The sequence below is a fragment of the Haliotis cracherodii genome, unplaced genomic scaffold (genome assembly GCF_022045235.1).
Source record: "Haliotis cracherodii isolate W230 unplaced genomic scaffold, xgHalCrac1.p SCAF_10, whole genome shotgun sequence".
Lineage (NCBI taxonomy): Eukaryota > Metazoa > Mollusca > Gastropoda > Lepetellida > Haliotidae > Haliotis > Haliotis cracherodii.
In genome coordinates this window covers 19,032,877-19,058,122 of record NW_027266265.1, presented here as the reverse complement: position 1 = coordinate 19,058,122, position 25,246 = coordinate 19,032,877, and the positions used below count along the sequence as shown (strand labels likewise).

At 41.3% G+C, this 25,246-nt stretch overlaps 1 protein-coding gene across 1 annotated transcript; it reads left to right on the top strand.

Moving 5' to 3' along the window:
* The first annotated feature begins 1,021 nt into the window (after positions 1-1,021).
* Positions 1,022-23,039, top strand: LOC139447768 (short transient receptor potential channel 7-like). Its single transcript, XM_071229262.1, has 16 exons — positions 1,022-1,154; positions 2,299-2,419; positions 3,242-3,389; positions 6,326-6,808; positions 9,250-9,432; positions 10,991-11,155; positions 11,695-11,947; positions 13,357-13,496; positions 14,900-14,999; positions 16,154-16,305; positions 16,840-16,994; positions 17,312-17,510; positions 19,815-20,042; positions 21,147-21,290; positions 21,727-21,781; positions 22,809-23,039. The coding sequence occupies exons 1-16, from the start codon at positions 1,022-1,024 to the stop codon at positions 22,985-22,987; spliced, it is 2,838 nt and encodes a 945-aa protein (XP_071085363.1). The 3' UTR covers positions 22,988-23,039.
* The last annotated feature ends 2,207 nt before the right edge of the window (positions 23,040-25,246 follow it).

Below are 25,246 nucleotides of genomic sequence, written 5' to 3'. Positions count from 1 at the left end.
GGGCTTCACACATTGTACCCATGTCGGGAATCGAACCCGGGTCTTCGGCGTGACGAGCAAACGCTTTAACCACTAGGCTACCCGACCGCCCCTCTGGTGTAACTGACAGAGCGGGTTTCTGCACCGGGAACATTGGCCGCTTGCTCCTGGTGTGTGTTCTGTCACGTGACTGCTATCACCATGTATCCTTTCTCATCAACAATAAACATGGCGGCTGTCGTCTTAAACTTCACCACTGAGTTTTGTCCGAGGCAAAACATATGCATTTGGAAAATATCACGATTCATGTTTTTGCCTCACTAATATCTAAAATTCGAATTGGTGCTTTCAATATAAACATTTTTGATATACCAAAATATGGAATATGATAACACAGCATTGACATCTTTCAATAACACTTTTGTTATGATTTGCCGAAACCGTCAAAATCGGGGTTAGAATTGGTCTACAGCGTGCCCTAAGAGGCGACTATGCTTGTCGTAAGAGGTGATTAACTGGATCGGGTGGTCAGGCTCGCTGAGTTGGTTGATGCATGTCATCGTATCCCAATTGCGTAGATCGATGCTCATGATGTCAATCACTGGACTGACTGGGCTAAACTCGATTATGTCCAGACCGTCGTCACGTAGCTGGAATATTGCAGCGTGTGGCGTTAAAGAACCGGCAAACAAACAACATATAAAAATGAACTGCAGTTACGACAGAATATATTTCCAAAATCTTAACGTATTCACGCACATTGATAATGTTACTGGCATTATGTTTCCAACGGGAGTGTTAGAAGCAGACTCATATTCATAACAGTTGTCCCAGAGGAAGTGACATTTCTAAGGCATTCCCGAACACGTGAGGATGTCCATACAATGCGCGTAATATAATATCAACAGAAACTATTCTGATGTTTCCTAATTTTAGCGAAATGGGCATTATGTAAAATGCATATTGCTTAACTATTTGACATTTCTAAACCAAATCAATTTGGATGGTCAGGTGACGTTTGTCCGAAACCATTATTGTCATAATGTGGACTGATGTTGTTCAGTTCGGTTCGGAATCATCATGGCGCTCTCGAACATGGAAAACAACGGTGAGTGAAACGTTCTCTGAACCATTGCCTTCACATCTCGTGCAAGTCTCGAACATGGAAAACAACGGTGAGTGAAACGTTCTCTGAACCATTGCCTTCACATCTCGTGCAAGTCTCGAACATGGAAAACAACGGTGAGTGAAACGTTCTCTGAACCATTGCCTTCACATCTCGTGCAAGTCTCGAACATGGAAAACAACGGTGAGTGAAACGTTCTCTGAACCATTGCCTTCACATCTCGTGCAAGTCTCGAACATGGAAAACAACGGTGAGTGAAACGCTCTCTGAACCATTGCCTTCACATCTCGTGCAAGTCTCGAACATGGAAAACAACGGTGAGTGAAACGTTCTCTGAACCATTGCCTTCACATCTCGTGCAACTCTCGAACATGGAAAACAACGGTGAGTGAAACGCTCTCTGAACCATTGCCTTCACATCTCGTGCAAGTCTCGAACATGGAAAACAACGGTGAGTGAAACGTTCTCTGAACCATTGCCTTCACATCTCGTGCAAGTCTCGAACATGGAAAACAACGGTGAGTGAAACGTTCTCTGAACCATTGCCTTCACATCTCGTGCAAGTCTCGAACATGGAAAACAACGGTGAGTGAAACGTTCTCTGAACCATTGCCTTCACATCTCGTGCAAGTCTCGAACATGGAAAACAACGGTGAGTGAAACGTTCTCTGAACCATTGCCTTCACATCTCGTGCAAGTCTCGAACATGGAAAACAACGGTGAGTGAAACGTTCTCTGAACCATTGCCTTCACATCTCGTGCAAGTCTCGAACATGGAAAACAACGGTGAGTGAAACGTTCTCTGAACCATTGCCTTCACATCTCGTGCAACTCTCGAACATGGAAAACAACGGTGAGTGAAACGCTCTCTGAACCATTGCCTTCACATCTCGTGCAAGTCTCGAACATGGAAAACAACGGTGAGTGAAACGTTCTCTGAACCATTGCCTTCACATCTCGTGCAAGTCTCGAACATGGAAAACAACGGTGAGTGAAACGTTCTCTGAACCATTGCCGTCACAACTCTCGAAACTTTGACAGTTGAAATGGATGAATTCCTTTAAGGAAAAGTGCTGCAAAGTACCATTACGTTGATTTAATACTTATCTTTTCTGAGGATATTGACCATGAGGTCCTTAGACACAGAAGTAACTTGGATCAGGAATATAGAAAGTATCAATTGACAACTGCAGATATGTCGCGGGATGTAAGCAGCGAGATTCCCAATGGCGTGACCACCGATTTCACTGCTGCCTCTAAGTGGAATGCCTCACAATTAAATCCAACCACGGACGGTAAACGGTCGGTAAGTACATATATTTTCTTCACAACTGTGATTGGCATCTATCTCTACACTCTCATTCCGGGGTTGTGACAGGCATTCGTGCTGTTAGAGACCGAAGATTATATGTTCTATATTTGATGTTCTGGGGATTGAGTATGGAGACTGGACAGACAGTCTTTTCTTTAAAACAATCATTCTAAATATGTTTCCAAACAACTCCTTGCAACAATGTATTTCTTGTGCTAGACAAAAGATTTTTCAACACTTTGAAGTATAATTATTTTTTTTACGATAAAATCCCTAAAATCATCAAATCCCAAATGTTTTTGTCAAGAATTTGAAATGAAACACCAAGGCTCATGGCTATGTTTCTACATATATAGTGAAACCTCGTTAGTCCTCACCCCGTTACTCCAGAAACCCTTCATTCCGAACGATCTTGTTGGAAACGCCCATATGTTTCTGAAGGCAAATAACTCCGTACCCATCGTTCGTTAATCCAGACGGTGTCTCTGGGCATAAAGACGTCCGGTTTAACGAGGTGTCATTATATTTCGTTTACTCATAGTCAAACGGTTTTGTATGAATCCTGGAAGGGACATTGTCGATTTGTCGCCCTAACAAAAACAAGTAAAAAGTGTCAAAATTAATCAAACAGCCAACGCTACATTTTGGCTATTTGTCGCATTGTCACGCTGTGAATAATAATATTTTTATTTTACCAAAGGGCTACAACGCGACACTGTCCCTTCTAGGATGACATGCTTTTGTAAATAATATATATTAGCAATAATCTCTACCTGTATCCACATGTTGCTGATTTTAAACGTTATTCATCTGCGGCTGGAGACTGTGGAAAGCTCTTTCTCCAACGCATGTGCTTCAGGCGACATAGCCACAGTTCGTGCCATTCTGTCGGACTTACGATTCTCAGTGGACTACAGTGATTCGCTGGGGAGAACCCCTCTTCGGCTTGCTGTTCGGAATGAACACCTGGAGGTCAGAGTGATTCATTACTTGTCCGTCCAAAATGAGTATATCGAGATGTTTAAAATTTCTGTCGGCTTACATGCTGAGACTGAAAATATTTGTGCTACTTTCTGTCGCGAAAAATTCATATCTCATCAACAAATAGAACTGTCTATAGAAATGCTGAATTATTGATTTTGTAATTAATAATTGATTGTTGTGACATGGCTTTGCAAATTGGTCATCACGGACCAAACAATATGTCAAAGATGAAGTCACACCTCGAATTCTCTGAATTTATGAACCTATTACCTGGCATGTCCCCATACATTGTGTACAGAAGTCAGAAGCTGAATCAGAATTTGAAATATGGCATTTTAATTGAAATACTTAAAAAATGCCCAGCCTTGCTTGACAAAGGTATAATGATCTATACAGAAACGTCGCCTTTACAGTAAATAAAGTAGTTGCTATCCACATATTGTCTCTACTTTCTCTTCCGTCAACTTCTAAGTAAAACCTATCAAACAATTCATCGTTACAGTTACTGCTATTTAATAAATAAACAATATTTGTCATGGTTGATTTCAATCCCTTTTTATTCCCACAATTGTTTTACAACTGTTACTTCTACTACTTCTACTTTTGCCATAACCATGCCGATGGCTTTCACCATACACCGGCAACACTCAGGCCTCGCCAGTCCTTCACTCTATATCAGCTCCACTATCCACTAGCAATACACACGTCTTCCCTTCCCTTCACTGATGCCTATGTTGGTGTATCAGTTCCACTATACACTGTCAATACACACTTTCCCCCTTCCCTTCACTGATGCCTATGTTGGTGTGTCAGTTCCACTAAACACTGTCAATACACACTTTTCCCCTTCCCTTCACTGATGCCTATGTTGGTGTGTCAGTTCCACTATACACTGTCAATACACACGTCTTCCCTTCCCTTCACTGATGCCTATGTTTGTGTATCAGTTCCACTATACACCCTCAATACACACTTTCCCCCTTCCCTTCACTGATGCCTATGTTGGTGTGTCAGTTCCACTATACACTGTCAATACACACTTTTCCCCTTCCCTTCACTGATGCCTATGTTGGTGTGTCAGTTCCACTATACACTGTCAATACACACGTCTTCCCTTCCCTTCACTGATGCCTATGTTTGTGTATCAGTTCCACTATACACCCTCAATACACACTTTCCCCCTTCCCTTCACTGATGCCTATGTTGGTGTGTCAGTTCCACTATACACTGTCAATACACACTTTTCCCCTTCCCTTCACTGATGCCTATGTTGGTGTGTCAGTTCCACTATACACTGTCAATACACACGTCTTCCCTTCCCTTCACTGATGCCTATGTTGGTGTATCAGTTCCACTATACACTGTCAATACACACGTCTTCCCTTCCCTTCACTGATGCCTATGTTTGTGTATCAGTTCCACTATATACTGTCAATACACACTTTTCCCCTTCCCTTCACTGATGCCTATGTTGGTGTATCAGTTCCACTATACACTGTCAATACACACTTTTCCCCTTCCCTTCACTGATGCCTATGTTGGTGTGTCAGTTCCACTATATACTGTCAATACACACTTTTCCCCTTCCCTTCACTGATGCCTATGTTGGTGTATCAGTTCCACTATACACTGTCAATACACACTTTTCCCCTTCCCTTCACTGATGCCTATGTTGGTGTGTCAGTTCCACTATATACTGTCAATACACACGTCTTCCCTTCCCTTCACTGATGCCTATGTTGGTGTATCAGTTCCACTATACACTGTCAATACACACGTCTTCCCTTCCCTTCACTGATGCCTATGTTTGTGTATCAGTTCCACTATATACTGTCAATACACACTTTCCCCTTTCCCTTCACTGATGCCTATGTTGGTGTATCAGTTCCACTATACACTGTCAATACACACTTTTCCCCTTCCCTTCACTGATGCCTATGTTGGTGTGTCAGTTCCACTATACACTGTCAATACACACTTTTCCCCTTCCCTTCACTGATGCCTATGTTGGTGTATCAGTTCCACTATATACTGTCAATACACACTTTCCCCCTTCCCTTCACTGATGCCTATGTTGGTGTGTCAGTTCCACTATACACTGTCAATACACACGTCTTCCCTTCCCTTCACTGATGCCTATGTTTGTGTATCAGTTCCACTATACACCCTCAATACACACTTTTCCCCTTCCCTTCACTGATGCCTATGTTGGTGTATCAGTTCCACTATACACTGTCAATACACACTTTTCCCCTTCCCTTCACTGATGCCTATGTTGGTGTGTCAGTTCCACTATACACTGTCAATACACACGTCTTCCCTTCCCTTCACTGATGCCATGTTGGTGTATCAGTTCCACTATACACTGTCAATACACACTTTCCCCCTTCCCTTCACTGATGCCTATGTTGGTGTGTCAGTTCCACTATACACTGTCAATACACACTTTCCGCCTTCCCTCTAATGCCTATGTTGGTGTATCAGTTCCACTATACAGTGTCAATACACACTTTCCCCTTTCCCTTCACTGATGTCTATGTTGGTGTATCAGTTCCACTATACACTGTCAATACACACTTTTCCCCTTCCCTTCACTGATGCCGATGTTGGTGTGTCAGTTCCACTATACACTGTCAATACACACTTTTCTCCTTCCCTTCACTGATGCCTATGTTGGTGTGTCAGTTCCACTATACACTGTCAATACACACTTTTCCCCTTCCCTTCACTGATGTCTATGTTTGTGTATCAGTTCCACTATACACCCTCAATACACACGTCTTCCCTTAACTTCACTGATGCCATGTTGGTGTATCAGATCCACTACACACTGGCAATGTACAATTCCTATTTACGCGTGATTGATCGCTATGTTGATCGCTATGTTTCTGCATCACTGTGCCCTATGTTGACATATGTTGCAGATTGTTGAGCTTCTCCTGGGACGCTGCAGCAGCATCGGCGTCCGCGAGGCTCTCCTTCTAGCTATCAATAGCGGCAACGTCCAGATGGCTGAGCTAATACAGAGCCACACCACTAAGGACAAGCGGACACTAAGTCATGGCGATGACGACTACTTCTTTAGTCAGAGCCATGAGGAATCTCAGTTCTCGGCCGACACCACGCCCCTTATTTTGGCAGCCAAACGAAACCATTTCCAGCTTGTGCAGATGCTGATACGACAAGGGGAGACAATCCCTACGCCTCACGCATACCTCTGTAACTGTCGGATTTGTATCAATAAGCGACAGTTTGATCAACTGAGGCTGGCCAAGACTCGTCTCAATGCATATAGAGGCCTCAGTAGTGAAGCCTTTATTTCCCTTTCCAGTAAGGACCCCATTCTGAGAGCATTCGAACTTGCTAAAGAGTTAAGGAATATTGCAGAGATAGAGAAATATTACAAGGTACGTAAGATGAATTTGGATAATTTACTTAAGCTACCCCACCGCCACTTCAGAGTAACGCTTATAGATAACAAAGATAGACGAGCACAAGGCCAGGTCACGTGTATTAACAGGAACACTTCAACTATATTTTTTAACGTCGATTAGTAGGCAGAAAAACCTTCATGCTTAAAATGTGTGCTCACGTGAGGACGTTTGAACTAAAACAAACCTGTGTAGTTATGTTTCAACCGTTCATTGAAGCAAATTCAATGTAGACGTAATATATTATTGCGTTTTCTCCCCAAACAACTAGATGCTATACTAACTACATGTCAAAATAACGACCCGTTGTTAAAACAACAAAGGCAAAGTGCCCACTGATATAGTGGAATAGTCCAGGAGTAGGGATTAGATGGAAAGGAACGAGCCGAGATGTTAAGCTTAGAAGGATGCCCTCATTTTAATGTGGGTTTGTTCAAACAAAAATTGTAATATTGTAACAACAACTTGAAGTGATATTGTATAGAATATCTTTGAAATAATACAAACGTAAAACTGGTGGCCAAAAGAAACTTTACTATAGTTTTAAATCAATCAAGTTTAAATGTTAAGATGTGGTCGCTGTAGAAGACGACACGACTGTCCATGAAAATCCCAGAGGTGTTCTATGGGTGACATGATTAGATAGCGTGCAGGCCACGGCAACACGTTGACTTCAAGGTGTATGGGATCTGGCGTTGTCATGCTGATGAAGGACACCACGTGGCAGCTGTTTTAGAAATGGTAGGACAATCGGACGAAGAATGTCATCCATGTAAGCCTGAGTTGTCAAATGTCCGTTAACGATGACCAGTGGAGTTCACACCTGCCCCACACATTCCTCCCCACACTGGCATAACCCCTCCACCATACGACACGACCTCCAAAACGCAACATGTCGCAAATTCTCCCCTTCGGCGGTAAACAGCTCTGAACAGACAGGACGGGCTTTCATCAGTGAAGACGACCCTCTGCCAGTCACATCGCTGCCAACGACGTACAGTCCTGGTCCATCTCAAACGCTGACGACCATGTTGCGCTGTCAATAACTGTCCCCTGTAAGGTCTGTAAGCCCTAATTCCTCGAGCCCTGGGTTGCCTGGCCACTGTCTGTCGACTAACCATATGCGCAAAGGCATTCCTCGCTGATTCGATCCCGGAGATGCAAAGTACATACTTACCGGTCTTCATTGGGCGTAGTTACCCTGGTTTTGCCTGTTCTTGGCATGTCTAATGTCTGCAGTCTGTATTATGTATATATCCTTATTGCACGTGTAGTTTCGGCTCCCCAAGCGGCAATTGTTTTTCACTTTTTCGCAATTGCTACAGACAAACGTGCCGTGGGCGTATACCACTTTTTGCATAGCACATTGTTGTGTTTGGAGGATATGTTTTGTATTGATTTACATATTTGAATTATGTAAGGTATGCAGTCCGATATTTTCTTCATAATATTATCACTTTTTAATAAAAATCATAATATTTTGTTCGCTTATGAAAATAAAGTACTCATGTTTCTTCTATAAATTTTTTTAAATAAGCAACTTTCGGTTTTAATAATTATGAACCAAAACAATGTGGATCGTTACATCATCGACTGGATGAAACGGACATGATCATGGCAACAGCGGTAATGCATCGTGATTCCGTAATACTATTACAATCCTTTTGCTATATTTAACTTGATTTTATAGAATTATTTACATAGATAATCTATGTCAGTAAAATGTATGTCAAATTTATCGAGTTTGTAAATGATTTTAAATTTTAGATTCACCATCATGCTGGGGTTTAAAATATACGCATTTAAACTAATTAAATTAAGGATATCTTCTGACTCATGAAGAAATCATGCTATTTTAATCGTTCGGTGTTTTTGTATTTGTATGTTGTAAGACTAGTCCACTTCGGGATAACGGGAATAGGCAGGTATTACCTGCACACTGGACCATTAACTTTGTTGTTTTAGGCGGTAGTGATTTTGGCACGTAGCTATTTTGGGAGGAAACTGCACACATCCTAGGTGAGTGAGTGAGTGAGTATGTGTTTACGCCGCTTTTAGCAATATTCCAGCAATATCAAGGCGGGGGACACCAGACATGGGCTTCACACATTGTACTCATGTCGTCCTAGGTAACATTGGTAACACAGGTAACCTTACAATCTTCAGCTACCGTTTGTGAGAGACTAGAATACTTTTTCCACGATACAGTTTTAAAATGGCATTTTGTTAAAGAGTTTATCACGCTTGTGTGTTTTGGGATGATAAAAAAACCTATATCCTGACTTAAAAGCCAAGGTTCGCGAAATGCAAAATCTTTTCTTCATACTGGGTATTTTCCATTCCAAACACACAAGCGTTAACGTTATAACCTCATATATTTCGTGTTGATGACTGTAGTGAATACACTGTGCTTCCAGACAGAGTATCTTTCCCTGGCCGACAAGCTGAGCGAGTTCGTAGTCAAACTGTTGGATAAGGTCAGATGTCATGACGAACTAGAGGTAATCTTGAACAAGGTTGCAGGTGAAGATGAGGAAGAGGAAGAGACGTTCGCCCCTTTGGAGAGAATTCACCTGGCTATAGAATTCAACGAGAAAAAGGTGAATACCGGGCTATCTGTAGATAACCTCCTTGTTGAGACAGTCTGAGAACATGTTCGTACATAGCGATATATCTGTAGACAACCTCCTTGTTGAGACAACATGATCGTACATATCGATATATCTGTAGACAGCCTCGTTGTGGAGACAGAACATGTTCTTACATATCGATATATCTATAGACAACCTCCTTGTTGAGACAGAACATGTTCTTACATATCGATATATCTGTAGATGGCCTCCTTGTTGAGACAGAACATAGTCGTAAATACCGGTATATCTGTAGATAACCTCCTTGTTAAGATGGAACATGTTCGTAAATACCGGTATATCTGTAGATAACCTCCTTGTTGAGACAGAACATAGTCGTACATACCGATATATATGTAGATAACTTCCTTGTTGAGACAGAACATAATCGTACATACCGGTATATCTGTAGATAACCTCCTTATTGAGACAGAACATAGTCGTACATACCGGTATATCTGTAGATAACCTCCGTGTTAAGACGGAACATGTTCGTAAATACAGGTATATCTGTAGATAACCTCCTTGTTAAGACAGAACATAGTCGTACATACCGGTATATCTGTAGATAACCTCCTTGTTAAGACAGAACATAGTCGTAAATAGCGGTATATCTGTAGATCACCTCCTTGTTAAGACCATACATAGTCGTACATACCGATATATCTGTAGACGGACTCCTTGTTGAGACAGAACATAGTCGTACATACCGATATATCTGTCGATAACCTCCTTGTTAAGACAGAACATAGTCATACATACCGGTATATCTGTAGATAACTTCCTTGTTAAGACCATACATAGTCGTACATACCGATATATCTGTAGACGGACTCCTTGTTAAGACAGAACATAGTCGTACATACCGATATATCTGTAGATAACCTTCTTGTTAAGACAGAACATAGTCTTACATACCGATATATATGTAGATGGCCTGCTTATGTTCGTGCATACTGATGTATCTGTAGATAACATATCTGCAAAGTCTCATCTGTTCTTGTGTTGCACGGCTATGACAAGGAATCAAACATTCATGAAGTTATACGACATTCACTTAGTTGAATCGCCTCCAAAATATGGTCGGTAGCGCACTCTTGAGGATGACAATGACATCACGCGTTTGCCCATTGTTCCATTAGAACTACAGTAACTGTTCAGAGCGACATTAAACGACAACTTCCTTGGTCACTGTAACACTTTACGGGAGGGAGGAGCTATTGATTTGTTTGTTTGTTGTTCAACGCAGCACTCAGCAATATTCAAGCTATATGACGACAGTCTGTAAATAATCGACAATCCAGTGATTTGCATCATGAGCATCGATCTACCAAATAGGGATACGATGACATGCATCAACCAAGTCAAGAAGACAGACCACCCGATCTCGTTAGTCACCTGTTACGACAAGCATAGTCGCCTTTTACGACAAACATGGGTTGCTGAAGACCTATTCTAACCCGGATCTTCACGGGTAAGGGAGCTATTGAACGTGCTATTTTTTTAAAGGCACACGTTTTTCCTGCAGTTCGTTGCACATCCGAGCTGTCAGCAGACGCTAGTGAGTATCTGGTATAGCGATGTGAGAGCGTTAGAGAGCACCAACTGGTTACTGAGGATCCTACTGGGTTTGTCCATGACCATCTTGTACCCTGTTTTAGCCGTCATCCTCTGGACATCTCCCTCTTCCAAGGTAAGTAACATATGATGTATTCAACCTCCGGGAAACCATATGCATTTTTCAAAAGTTTGGTTATACATGTATAAAACAATGAGAAGAAGTAAACGCATTGCAGAAAATCTCGTATGAAAATTCAAACATTAATTGGCTTTTTGTTTACTTGATAAAAGCTAGATCTAAGTATTTAAGTAATACTTGGTACATGTAATACTATTTGTTGGTAATGTTGCTTGTTAAGGATGTAATTAAATGATAATCTCACGATAGATCAAAATCAAAGGGGCTATAATATGCTTTTAGTTACCTGGACCCCGATTGACAAAGTTATCTTAGCACTAATATGGTAGTAACTCCCATACTTTAACGTTGACTTTCGAAACTTGCAGAACAAAGAATGCTATGTGGATCGGGAACCAGGACCATGTTCAACAAAGCGATCATAGTTACTACGATTATCGTAAATCTGTGTTACTGTATGGGAGTTAGCACTAAGATCGCTTTGTGGAACGCGGGACTGGACAATCGAGGGTAATGTTGATTCCCCTCCTCAGGTTGCTAGAATCCTCCGCTCTCCGTGTGTCAAGTTCACTGGGAGGATGATCTCACATGCTCTGTTTCTCATGTTCATTCTCGTCGCATCCCTCGAGCATCCAACTGATCGCTTGTTGACGTCATATGGCGCACTACTCAACATCAGTGCCAACCATCTCAGCCCGAACTGCACGGATGAGACGCTTTGTGACTTTGCCGTGCGGTCGTCCGAGTTTGAGATCATGAAGATTCTCATCGGACTGTGGTTGGCAGGTAATCATTGCGTTTGGTTGTAGCACCATGGGGGTGCGGTCAGGGGTCTCTTGCGACAATCGTCATCCTTACATAAATGAGTATTCACATTGTTTCCGTTTGGTTTTGTCTTAGAATCACAGTGCATATGTAATGTACGTTAAAACACAGGGCAATCTGTTTAAAAAATACATCCGCCGTGTTAAATATTCTATGTGCGGCGTGATCTGGTGTTATACGGCTTACAGTAAATCCATGCTAAGACGTATACTGATTTTGTTGAAGTTGTGATAAAACCCGATGAAGATTATGGAAGACTTCACTAAATATTTCAATGTGATCCAAAATGTTCATCATATTCGCGAGTGAAAATCACAAAATAAAAATATACCATTTGCATAAACTCTAAACCTAAATAAAATTCTTTCTTACATGTGACCAAAGTAACTAAAGACTTTCTGTCCTCCGCTTCACAAATTGATGCATCAACAGGACATAATCTAGACTTGTGCTGACCGCGTGCCCGTCATCTTTGGCTCGAAGTCGGCACCACGTGTGATGACTGGCTACACTTCAAACTGTAACCAAGAACAATAATTACAGGACTAAAACAACACATTGGTAGCTTTCTTTCACATTGTAAGTAATGATGACTCCTCGTCAACCACTACGTAGGCGCTGCAATCTGTAACAAACACAATTGTCTTCGCCCAGACAGTGAAATACCCAAGATGCTAAGCGCGCCAACGCCGGCCATGAACCCCTGCTGTGACAGTTAGCTGCTGATACTAGCCTAGAATCAGTTATCCTAGCACATGTTGTCGTTCAGAGTTTTGCGGCGTGGGTCGTTGTTCGTGTAATCATCCATGGTTTGTTTCAACCAGACACGATTAGTAACAGACTCGTTACAATACAGGAGTAATGCGGATTGCGACTGAAAACATTTTTCACCCACTGTTCAAAATGTTATTGAGGGAAATAATAGCCAATATTAAATGCAGGTGTAAATTCAAAACGGCAGCGTCATAACGGTAGTTGCATTTCTATGTAACCTGCACAAGAAGGTTGAAGGATAAAGTTCAGAACTTATACTCACGAATCCCGGTAAAGCTGTTTTGAGGACACCAGGTGCTCGCGAAAACAGATGAGCATATCGTCTTCTACGGAAATATCATGTGCCTCAATCGGCTATCGAAGACATTCAAAAGTGTTTGGTGTTCCTGGGAGATTGGCTCTATGTAATACTATATCTGAAGCGGTTTCAAATTTTAAATATCGTAACCTGAGTTACCGATAGCATCACTCAATGGAAAAAAGTTGGTATTTCTTCTTGTTTTCCACATTTTCTACCTAGCGGAAGTTAAAATACATTCTGTCCATTTCTTGATAGCTCTGGACTTTAAGGCTGATTGTGCCCTTATGTGTCCTAGGTTTGTTATGTCAAGAGATTCAGGAGTTCTACAAGAGCGGCATGTCCGGCTACTTCGACTCCATCTTCAACTACATGGACACCGCCGTCATTGTGCTGTACATCACCTGGGCCAGCCTGAAACTGGTGACAGTCCACAAGGTGAATCGCACAACTTCAAACAGGGGATTTCTGTGTTTATAATAAGCTGTAAGCAGAATCTGCTTAAGTACTGACGTATTCAAACAGTAGTGGAGGTGTAGATAAGTAATGGACGTCTACTTACACATTCATTCGATATACTCAGACAGCTGAACCAATATCAAAGCGACATCAAACTCCTGAAGAAATGAGATGTTGAGAGGAACAAGACTGGGCAGATAAATACATGTTTGGGTTTTTAGTATGGATAGAAAGTTTACACATTTCCTCAACGGCTATATCATGCATGCATTTCTGATGCGACTTACCCATTGCTACTGTACACGAATCAGACAGCCACGGGTCATTTCTCATGCACAACCAATCCCATATGCATATGTAGGCACGGTATATTTACTCTCTTATAATTACCAGCAACTGTCTGAAATCCTAACTACATCTGCAAGACTATCCCACAACATAACATACCACACAGTGTCGCCACACCCTGTGTCCAGATGCAGAAGCGGGACATCATCTCTTTTCTAACAAATCAAAGAGTATACATGGCTAGAGATTTTCAGTTTGACCTCCCTGTTGTTAGATCAGGTTCTATAACCTTAGAGAATCATGAAAGAAGGACCCATGTATTTATTCCAATAATGTGCTTACCATATTATTGTACTTTGGGAACAAACTGACATATTTCTCGCACTTTTCTCTCTTAAACCAACACACTTTGTGTTCTACCCGGCACCAGTTATTCACTATACTTATACAAATTGGCTCAACTTTGTTAATATTCTATATCATACATACATACCGGCATAATAAATGCTATGAAACTTGCATCTCACTCACTCAAACCGTAGATATCCATTCATTCACTTATTTAGCATTTAAATTTCCTGATACTTCAATTTTCAAAACAAATTATGCATGCATCTATTGTACTGTAACTTCGACAAGCTTCTGTTTAGGTCCTTCCTGAAGCAACTGGCAGGAAATGGTTTAACATGTATATGTGTGTGTGGGTGTCGGTCCTTTGATGTTTATGTATTCTGTCACGGCCATACATGAAAACAGTGATGAACAATGGTGTTATTACGGCTTCCTTGTGTCTCAAGAATCACCTTGTTGGGAGAAGACAAGAAGTCAGCCACCACGGATAATCAAGACCGGTTATTCTCTTGCATTGACGTTATATATTGTACAACTGAGTAGGGTACTATTAGAAGCTGAGACATGCATTGCGTCAGAGCAGCGCAACCATGTCAGATTGACCTAACCAGTCATATGTTTTGATAGTTTGACTTACTTCTGACATGTTTATAGTTGGTTTCATACTAGGAACCCGTCGTTTGGTTTATAAAACAATAGACATGGGATGAGTGTTCTACTCGAAATGTATGAATTGTGCGCAGGTGAAGATTTCTCTGGAATATTTCACACACGAAACATCCTGGCACGCCCTCTCTGAACGACAGACGGAGGCACAGCTGCACCTCTACTGGCTAATAGCGGGTAGGTTGTGAGATCTCTACTGGTTGATAGCAGGTAGGTTGTGAGATCTCTACTGGTTGATAGCAGGTAGGTTGTGAGATCTCTACTGGTTGATAGCGGGTAGGTTGTGAGATCTCTATTGGTTGATAGCGGGTAGGTTGTGAGATCTCTACTGGTTGATAGCAGGTAGGTTGGGAGATCTCTACTGGCTGATAGCAGGTAGGTTGGGAGATCTCTACTGATTGATAGCAGGTAGGTTGGGAGATCTCTACTGGTTGATAGCAGGTAGGTTGGGAGATCTCTACTGGCTGATAGCAGGTAGGTTGGGAGATCTCTACTGGTTGATAGCAGGTAGGTTGGGAGATCTCTACTGGTTGATGGTGGGCAGGTTGGAAGATCTCTACTGGTTGAAAGAGGGGATGTTGGAAGATATCTACTGGTCGATAGCGGGTAGGTTGGAAGATCTCTACTGGTTGAATGCGGGGATGTTGGAAGATATCTCCTTGTTGATAGTGGGTTGGTTGGAAGATCTCTCCTGGTTGATGGTGGGCAGGTTCGAAGATCTCTCCTGGTTGAAAGCGTGGAGGTTGGAAGATCTCTACTGGTTGAAAGCGTGGAGGTTGGAAGATCTCTACTGGTTTAGAGAGGTTGGAAATCTCCATACAGATAGGAGGTGTGACCTATACAAATAGAGGGTGTGATCTACACAGAGAGAGGATGCGATAAGTACAAATAGGGAGTGTGAAAGGAGATCTCTGTTTACTGACAACAGGTGTGTCGGGGGATGGCGACTGGTTGATTATGTCCTGTTACCTTTTGGTTGTTGTCCCAGTGAAAATAAGGAGGTGACGAACCTTCCATAGCAGGTCGGGTGAAATTTCGTTTCAGCCTGTCAGCGTCGACACTTTTACGTTCAAGATCATCAGACTATCCAATATAACTTTCACTTTTCACCTTGTCCCTGTACTCTTGCACTGCCTACAGTGAAACCTTCAGATATGAGTTTATAAAAATGATTGTTTAAAACAGAATTAGGTGCTAAAATGAATAAATAGATCAATGTGTGAAAATATGATATGCCGCCCATCTACCACCATGTACAGCGTGAGCTTGACGAATCCAATCTACCGTATACTTGGATGTGCTGAAAGGTGATATACACATTTCCACAACAGATCGATACTACTGGGACAGTTACGACCCAGAGAATGTGATGGAGGCCGTGTTTGCTGTAGCCAATATAATCAGCTTCACTCGAATCAGTTACATCTTCCCAGCTGATGAACTTCTGGGTCCTCTTCAGATCTCTCTTGCCCGGATGGCCACGGTTTGTATTGCAATGATCAGTATATTGTAAATATTAAATCCTTTTCTTCAACTGGAACCCGATCTTATCAATGTAGATGTATATTGGTACATGATGTACACTGTGAAATACTCTCGAACCGGACTTGGGCTTTTTGAAGGGGAATTTGTCAAGATGGAATGGATACACCGTAATGCTCCTTCAATATACAATATACATATGTATAGTATCGTCCAAAACGGGTTTCCCGGATAAATGGAGCTCGGATTAACGGGGTTTTAACATCTGTTGTGGAAACTCAGATTCCTTTCATTCAAAGAGACCAGAACCTGATCCCTAAGCCGTTTCTTGAAATACTTACCTTTCTTACCTTTAACGTTACGTGTCTAAGGACAATTTTTTGAACGTTTTGGTGCTACTTTGTCTATTTCAAATCACTTGATCTTACAGTTTTCTTGTCCAATGTTTCGTAATCTGTCATGTTGGAAAATAGGAGTATGTAAAATATGTGAAAAAACTTGATCTGTCGCTGAAATTTTTCCAATTTTTCGTCAGGATATTTTGAAGTTCGTGGTTATATTTATGGTGTTGTTCATGGCCTTCTACGTGGGCCTCCACAACCTGTACTGGTACTACCCGCCTGTAACACGCAAATCCTGGGAGCTCCACCCACACAACATCACAACGAAGGCCGAGAAACACTTTGGCTTGTACGTATACGCGACGCAAGTAGAGCATTCTTAGAAAAGCTTGGTTGAACAGCAGGACACCGGTTTGAATGTTTCAGAGTAATTTGATATAGTTTGATATATTTACTACAGCCTGATAGCGCATCCTGGACAGATACTTTTCAACCATACAGAATCATTCATCTATTAGTGAAATTTTACTGAAATGTCCAATCATGAATCCTTTTTACTCCATAATGTATTTAGTGTGTGATACATTTTGTTTAGTATCAAAATATAAAATTATATTGAATAATTGAATTTATTGAACGAATTTCTGTATTGTGTTTCATTTTCAGGCATAATCAAACCTTTATGACGGTGTTTTGGGCAACACTCGGACAAACGGACAATACTGCAGTTGAACTTGGTGAATTCCAAAATACTTTCACTCAGAACATAGGATACTGGATATTCGGGGCCTACAACATCGCCATTGTCATCGTCCTGCTCAACATGTTGATTGCAATGATGACGCGATCCTTTGACATCATTCAGGTAATTTTCGTCTGTTTGTTGTTTAATTCCGCACTCAGCATTATTCCAGCTTTATGGTGGCGGTCCGTAAATAACCGAGTCTGGACCAGAAAATCCAGTGCTTGACATCATGCACTTTGATCTATATAATAGATCCCGTTATTTCCACCTCTTACTACAATCATGGGTTGCTGAAGACAAATCCTAACCCGGATCTTCACGGGTCATTCAAGGTAAGTACTGCGTCCGACCACATACGTGATATTCAGATTACTGAAACGACCATTCCACGGTACTTTGATACTAATCACAGCATTACACTTGTGTTTTGTTTGAAGCATAAAAGACTCCCGTGTATTCATGATCAGCCCCAACAACCTGGCAACATTCACAAAGTAGTAATAAGTCAAATATGAGGTACTCCTCTTCCCTTTATTCATGCTCGGAAACTTTACAAATTCAGTTATTTCTGTGTTCCTTGAATGCTACTTGGTCTAGAGCGTCCGTCCGTAGAGAGGAATATCCTTGGTTCCATCCCGGCCGAGTCATACCAAAAGACGTTAAAGATGGTACTTGTTGTTACCCTGTCCTAAAGGGCTAAAACATGGACTTGGTCGGCTAGGAGTCAGTATACTGTGTCTGAGTAGGGTATTCATATTGAACTGCGGCATGGTATCTCAGTGGGTCTTGCACTGTAAAATCTACATCGGTTACGGACTAGTACAAGTAGCCCCCCCCCCCCCCCCCCCATGCACGTCGCTATATATGTGCAATAATCTTTACCTGCGACGTTAAACCCCATAACACCTCCCCCTCCCTCCCCTGGGTTCCTTGTTGTCTGTCTGGTACGACCCTAAGGTTGCGATAAGTGCACCACAAGCTTCACATAGTCCTGTATATGTGTATCATATGACATTGTTGCTGAAAGTTCCTCGTCAATAATTTGCTTATGCAAGAATTAGTTATGGCAACCAAACGTTAGCACGTTTTCCGTCATTCGTAATTCATCCTTCGAATGAGGAAAGAGGAAAACAACGTAGTTTATTTAATGTTTATTATCAATCTAACTTCTGGTTGCCGGCTATCCAGAACATTCATGGATAGCTCCATGTTAGTCCTGTTCCTATGTTAATTGTAGTTTCATTAATAATCTCACATACCTTCAGGTATTTTGAACACACAGCTGGTCCCAGATAAAACCGATAACCAGTTCTTACCAAACCACTATGTTTAGTATTAAAAACCTTTATATTTTAACAATATAGAAGGCCCATTGCAGAATATAATAACATGTTTGACATCTGGAATCTGACATCAATATTTGACAGCTCTTTTGTCTTCATCAACATAAAATGGATGCACATCAAAGTGTGATGGAACTATTACGTTCTGCTCCCTTCTATTCAAACCTTGCTGTACGTCCTACTATTTCAGCCTCATTTTATATATTTTACTGGCGCGTCCTACACTATGGTGCGAGACAATCCACGCGTTGTTAGCCTATCTCAGGGGACTAAAGTGACGATGCATAATGTAGGCAGCAGAACTAAACCGAGCGAAACCGATTCACACAAAATATTCAAAGCAACTAAAATGCTGGAATGATATGTGTCATGTTATTTAAGAATTGTATTTTGCTTTCAAGCGACACACTTTTACTATACAGTATAAAGTTTGTCGCCGCAGTTAGCACATCCCGGTACTCGTCCAGAAATGGAATAAAAGTGTGTGTGTGCGTGCGTGTGTGTGTGTGCGTGCGTGCGTGTGTGTGTGTGTGTGTGTGAGCGTGCGTCTCTGTGGAAAAATACCAATATGGCTGTTGGTTAAATTTGATACTCCAGATAGTGAAAAGAAAAAGAAGCAGCACGTCACGAAGATGACGCCACGCAAGATATGCCAGGAACCAGGTTCTATCAATCGATATTCATGACGTCACCATAAATAAAGATTCGTCATGTGTTTTTGTAGAGAACGAAGTTAGGGAAGTCAGCACATAAAGAACTCGTGATCCACGCATGGTGGTTGTACGCGTTAATAAATAAGGGTGGGTGTCTTATAATTATGATTTATATTAATCCTCTTAAAACAATGACCGTGTAGGCGAAACATTTATCTATAAATAATGTTAAAAATGTTGAAGGCCACATACAAAAATTAGTTAATGCATATTAAAAGCAACAACGTTGTAAGATCTTTGCTTATGTCGAAAAATAATATAATGAACACTGCAGTATTTCCCTCCAAAATGTATTTTTTTCTTTTTAGTTCACTGTATATTTATTCACTAATGGTTACAAGAATATTGGCTGGTTTCTGTTCGCACAGTCGGAAGCTGACACGGAGTGGAAGTTCGCCCGCAGCAAATTGTACATGGAATACATAAAAGGAGACTGCGTTCTGCCCATTCCCTTCAACCTTTTCCCCTCACCCAGGGCCCTGCTCGGTCACTTCCGCCGCATTCAGGACTGTTTCACCACCAAGGACGATCCTGCCCCCATGTACCAGGGGAGAATCAGAGACGCTGAGATGTTTCAAACTCATACAACCACATCGGTAGGACTGTCAACACTTATGGCTATATATATCATCATACTGCTGTTTTCGTTGGACAACACTATTCATCATTAGTAGTTTGTTATCAATTTATTATAATTTATCATCATACTCACAATTTTATTTTAATTCTATTATGTCTATTATCAAATCATCGTGGTCGTTATTATGATTATTATGATGATTATTATTAGTGTTTTTCATCTTCATGCTCTGTTTCAGCAGAGCGGTCTGGCGAAATAATATAATAAAAATATAATTAAACAACACTGCCTTTGGTTGAGAATACAACTTATCTGTAGGCTGTCTGCTTTTTACGATGAATGTGAAAAATGGTTGCAGCATCAACTTTGAGAGCTTAAAGACTGAAAAGGTGGAGGGTTTAAAGAATGAAACTAATACATTACTGTTCACTACTTCAACAATCAATTCTATAAACACAAGGTGTCGTTTTGGATGAAAGGGAATATAGACTGGCAAAGCAAGAGAAATAACCGGTTTATATTACCCGCCGAAACAGTTTCCACTGGCGTAAAGAGTGAAATAGCTTTATAAGTTATATGAATGAACTACTGAAAATCAGTGATGACACCAAGTGTTCGCGAAAAGGGTAAGCAATTTGCATAAAAGAGAAAGTATTCATTGCCTGACTCCGCACAGCAGTATTCCCGCCAAGTGACGGAGACCTACAAACAAACCAGACAATCAAGTGATCGAGGAACCAGAAAATCCAGTGACACTATGGCGTCAACGAGACGTTTTCTGTTACCTTTAACGTGATGGTAATCTAGGACCGGCGCAGATGAGAAGCACGCTACAGACATCCCCATTAAGATCCTGGTTAGAATAGGACTTCAACAACACATGCTTGCCGTTAGAGGCGACACGCTGACTTGGTTGATCCATGTGACCGTATCCCAATTGCGTGGATCGATGCTCATGACATCAGCCACTGGACAGTCCGGTCCAAACTTGATTATTAACAGACCGCCGTCATATAGCTGAAATATTGCTGAGTGCGCCGTTAAGCATCAAACAAACAAACAAACAAAGAAACAAAGAAACAAAACTACAGACGAACTAATCAGTGTGGGTTCGTGACAGGGCCGTCGACCCACTATGAAGACTGGTACTAAAGACGTAAGGGACCTCGGTCCAGGCATCGAGACGTTCCGCATGGGACTGTCCAACACTCTCGTCCGCAATGACACAGTAGACAGTTTCGCCAGCGGCAAACTAACCTACAAGGTAGGGACACCGTGAGTTGTGGGAAGGCAAGCAGAATCGGTTAAAGTACATGTCGGTAGATGAAAGTACTTTGGGGACAGGTTGATTGACGTTTACTGAATGGTTATCACCTTGCAAATGCTAATTAGAGTATTTGAATGATTATTGTAACTAATGATACCCTTTTCAAGTTAGTCACTAGGACATCAGTCGGTTTTTCGTTGGAGATAGGATGCAGACTGGATCCCATCCGATCACGATCGATTGATGAAACGCCAGTTCTCTTGAGTGTGGTGCAGGTTGTCCGATTTACCTCCTTAAGTGATACTCTTGTGTAAGTATTGGATAGGTACATGTATTGTGACAGTAACAACGCGTTTATTACAGCAGTATTTAACCGATGTCTCAGTTGGTCATGCGATTGTTTGTGGTTAGTGGCTGTACCTGGTTTTTTCAGCGTGTGATACACAGGGTGATACATCGCTACCTATTCGACATGCAGCGAGGGGATGGTAAGTATGAGAGGGATGTAAGTGACTGCATCCTGGTCAGTGATAATACATCTTAGTGAGTGGGTACGTCTGAATGAGAACATACTTGTGAATGATTGCATCAAAGTGACTGCATCGTTATTCATGACTGTAGCATACGGACGTTTTTTTTATGAATGACTGTATCCATCTGGCAATCTCCTTGTGCATCATTATATCGAAGTGAATGTACCTTTGTGAATTACTGCATCCCACTGACCGCATGTTTGTGCGTGTTCGCATTCTAGTGATGTTTGTGAATGGCTGCCTCCTACTGACAGTTTCCTTGTGAATGACTGGATCCTTGTGACTGCAATATTGTTCATGACTGTCTACATCGTACAGCTTCCGCTTGCATTACTACATCAAAGTAAATGTGTCTGTGTTTGTTTATTTGTTGTTTAACGCACCATTCACCAATACTCCAGATATATGACGGCGTGGCATGGCGGCCTCCTACTGACTGCATCTTTGTGCATGGCGGCCTCCTACTGATGGCATAGCCGTGAATGACTGCATCCAATTGCAAGGGACTACATTCTAGTGACCTCAACTTTGCGAATGACTTCACAGTGACTACATCTCAGTGACCTCATCCTTGTGAATAATTGCTTCCTAGTGACTACAGCCTAGTGATCTCATTCTTGTAAATGACACCATCCTAGTGACCTCATTCTTGTGAATGACTGCATCCTAGTGACCTCATTCTTGTGAATGACTGCATCCTAGTTAACCCATCTTTATAAATGACTGCATCCTAGTGACCTAATCTATGTAAATGACTGCACCTACTGACCTCATTTTAGTCAATGACTGCATCCTAGTGACCTCATTTTTGTCAATGACTGCATGCTAGTGACCTCGTTCGTGTGAATGACTGATTCCTAGTGACCTCATTCTTGTGAATGACTGTATTCTAGTGATCTCACTCTTTTGAATGTCTGCATCCTGGTGACCCCACCCTTGCCAATGACCGAATGCATTAACACCCAACACATTCTCATTTAAGGTGATGAAGACGACACTAAGCAAGACATATCTACCTTCCGTCACGAAATTCTCACAACACTTCACGAGACAAGAAAGGAGGCAAGTGAAATGTATGAGAATATGAAGGAAAGGTTGGGGCGACTTGTCAGTGACTTTGTGGCGCTTGGTAATGACAAACCACCAGCGAATCACCAGTGAATCTGTATCTACTTGCCACGCTGATCTTCAGCTTCAAACAAATTTTTTTTTCGTGTCGACTTATTAGGTATTGTCTAAACTGTATTATCTGATTGCTTAATTTTTTATTAAACAACATGGTTTAATAATACATGTATATTCAAAAGGTTTTACAATGTTATCATATTGTTATCAAATAGTTTGTCCTGTGACCATACGTTCTAATGGTGTTATCAAATATTATTTGATTCTGTTTAATAATAGTTTCACGAATTTATCATATGGTTTGGTAAATATAATATCATATTGTCAGCAAAGCATTTTACGTTGCTATAATAGTATGTTTTGATACTGTTAAAAAACTTTTATACTATTCTTTCATAATTTTACCTTGTATTTCTGTGATTTGATAATGTTATCAAGTTTTTCCAGAGTTTGTATGACGTTCTTATCTGAATGTTAGATGATGTCCCGCAGCATGGTGACATGGTAAGATGGTGAAATAAAGTGTACATCTGAAAAGATAAAAATGTTTCCCATGACGACAAGCGATGTCATTTAAAGGAGTGTCGATATCATACTCTTACAGGCAAGATTATTGCACGTTCAAAATAAAATGTTCTAAATGCAAACACTTTGAATAGTTATTTGTTATTTGGGGCAAATGCACATCATTGTGCTAAACAGTGTACGGTGCAACAGTTTGCAAAAGTAGAACATTACTGAACAACACTGACACACATCCATGATATGCCCCACTTGTGCCTTCCTCCCAAATTTAATATCACATTCCGTGTAACTTTACTGCATTGCCTGTAAAACCCAACTCTCTTGTTCACACGTACTTTCGGAAAAATAGATGGAATCCCAACTGCTGACAATATTAACAGTGGTGTATAATATACGATACCTTCCCTAAAGTGACACAATGGCATGGAATTCTCGACGTCCAGGATTTAAGCATATTCCATAACAGTTGAAAATCTTTATTCAGGATAGCGTTGGCTCAAATAAAGATCGCTATACTTTCGGGCCCATGCATACACACATATTTGTGACGAATGTCGCCTGTGTAACCTGTATTATGACATACAGATTAATATTATACGTATTGATCCCCAGATCAAGTTATTTTCTGTGTACATCAGAAATACATGGCGTATACGTACTAAGTTCTACTAAGTGATTAAGATCCTTAATACAATTTTCTGTTAAGACGCAGCGTGATAATAATCATTAGCACAGGATGGTTTGCTAGATACTTGAAGATAGTAACGCACTAAGCTACGGTACACCAAAAAACTAATTCAATCCGACAAGCCTCACGACGCCTCGCCTCGCCACGCCATGGAGCGGGAAGCCATGCAACTCCACGGCTAATCACATTGTGTACTCTACTCGCTTAACTTTCCCGTACGTCATCTTACCAATTAACATTGCCTTTCGAACCCAACACAAGCTCAATATTTTACCACCACAGCAGATACCAGTTCTACCATCACAGCAACTATTATATCTACCACCATATCAACTATTATTTCTATCTTTACACCAACTAGCATGTCTACCATCACGCCGACTAGCATGTCTACCATCACGCCGACTAGCACGTCTACCATCACGCCGACTAGCACGTCTACCATCACACCGACTAGCACGTATACCATCACACCGACTAGCACGTCTACCATCCCACCGACAAGCATGTCTACCATCCCAGCGACAAGCATGTCTACCATCCCAACGACTAGCATGTCTACCATCACACCGACTAGCATGTCTACCATCTCATCGACTAGAATGTCTACCATCACACCGACTAGAATGTCTACCATCACACCGACTAGCATGTCGACCATCACATCAACTAGCATGTCTACAATCACACCCACTAACATTGTCACATCACACCCACTAACATTATCACATCACACCCACTAACATTGTCACATCACACCCACTAACATTGTCACATCACACCCACTAACATTGTCACATCACACCCACTAACATTCTTACATCACACCCAATAACATTGTCACATCACACCCACTAACATTCTTACATCACATCCACTAACATTGTCACATCACACCCACTAACATTGTCACATCACACCCACTAACATTGTCACATCACACCCACTAACATTGTCACATCACACCCACTAACATTCTTACATCACACCCAATAACATTGTCACATCACACCCACTAACACTGTCACATCACACCCACTAACATTCTTACATCACACCCACTAACATTGTCACATCACACC

Coding starts and splice junctions, on each gene's coding strand:
- LOC139447768 (XM_071229262.1), top strand. CDS start 1,022: ATGTGGACTGATGTTGTTCAGTTCGGTTCGGAATCATCATGGCGCTCT. Junction 6,809..9,249: donor AGATAGAGAAATATTACAAG/GTACGTAAGATG, acceptor CTGTGCTTCCAG/ACAGAGTATCTTTCCCTGGC. Junction 13,497..14,899: donor AACTGGTGACAGTCCACAAG/GTGAATCGCACA, acceptor AATTGTGCGCAG/GTGAAGATTTCTCTGGAATA.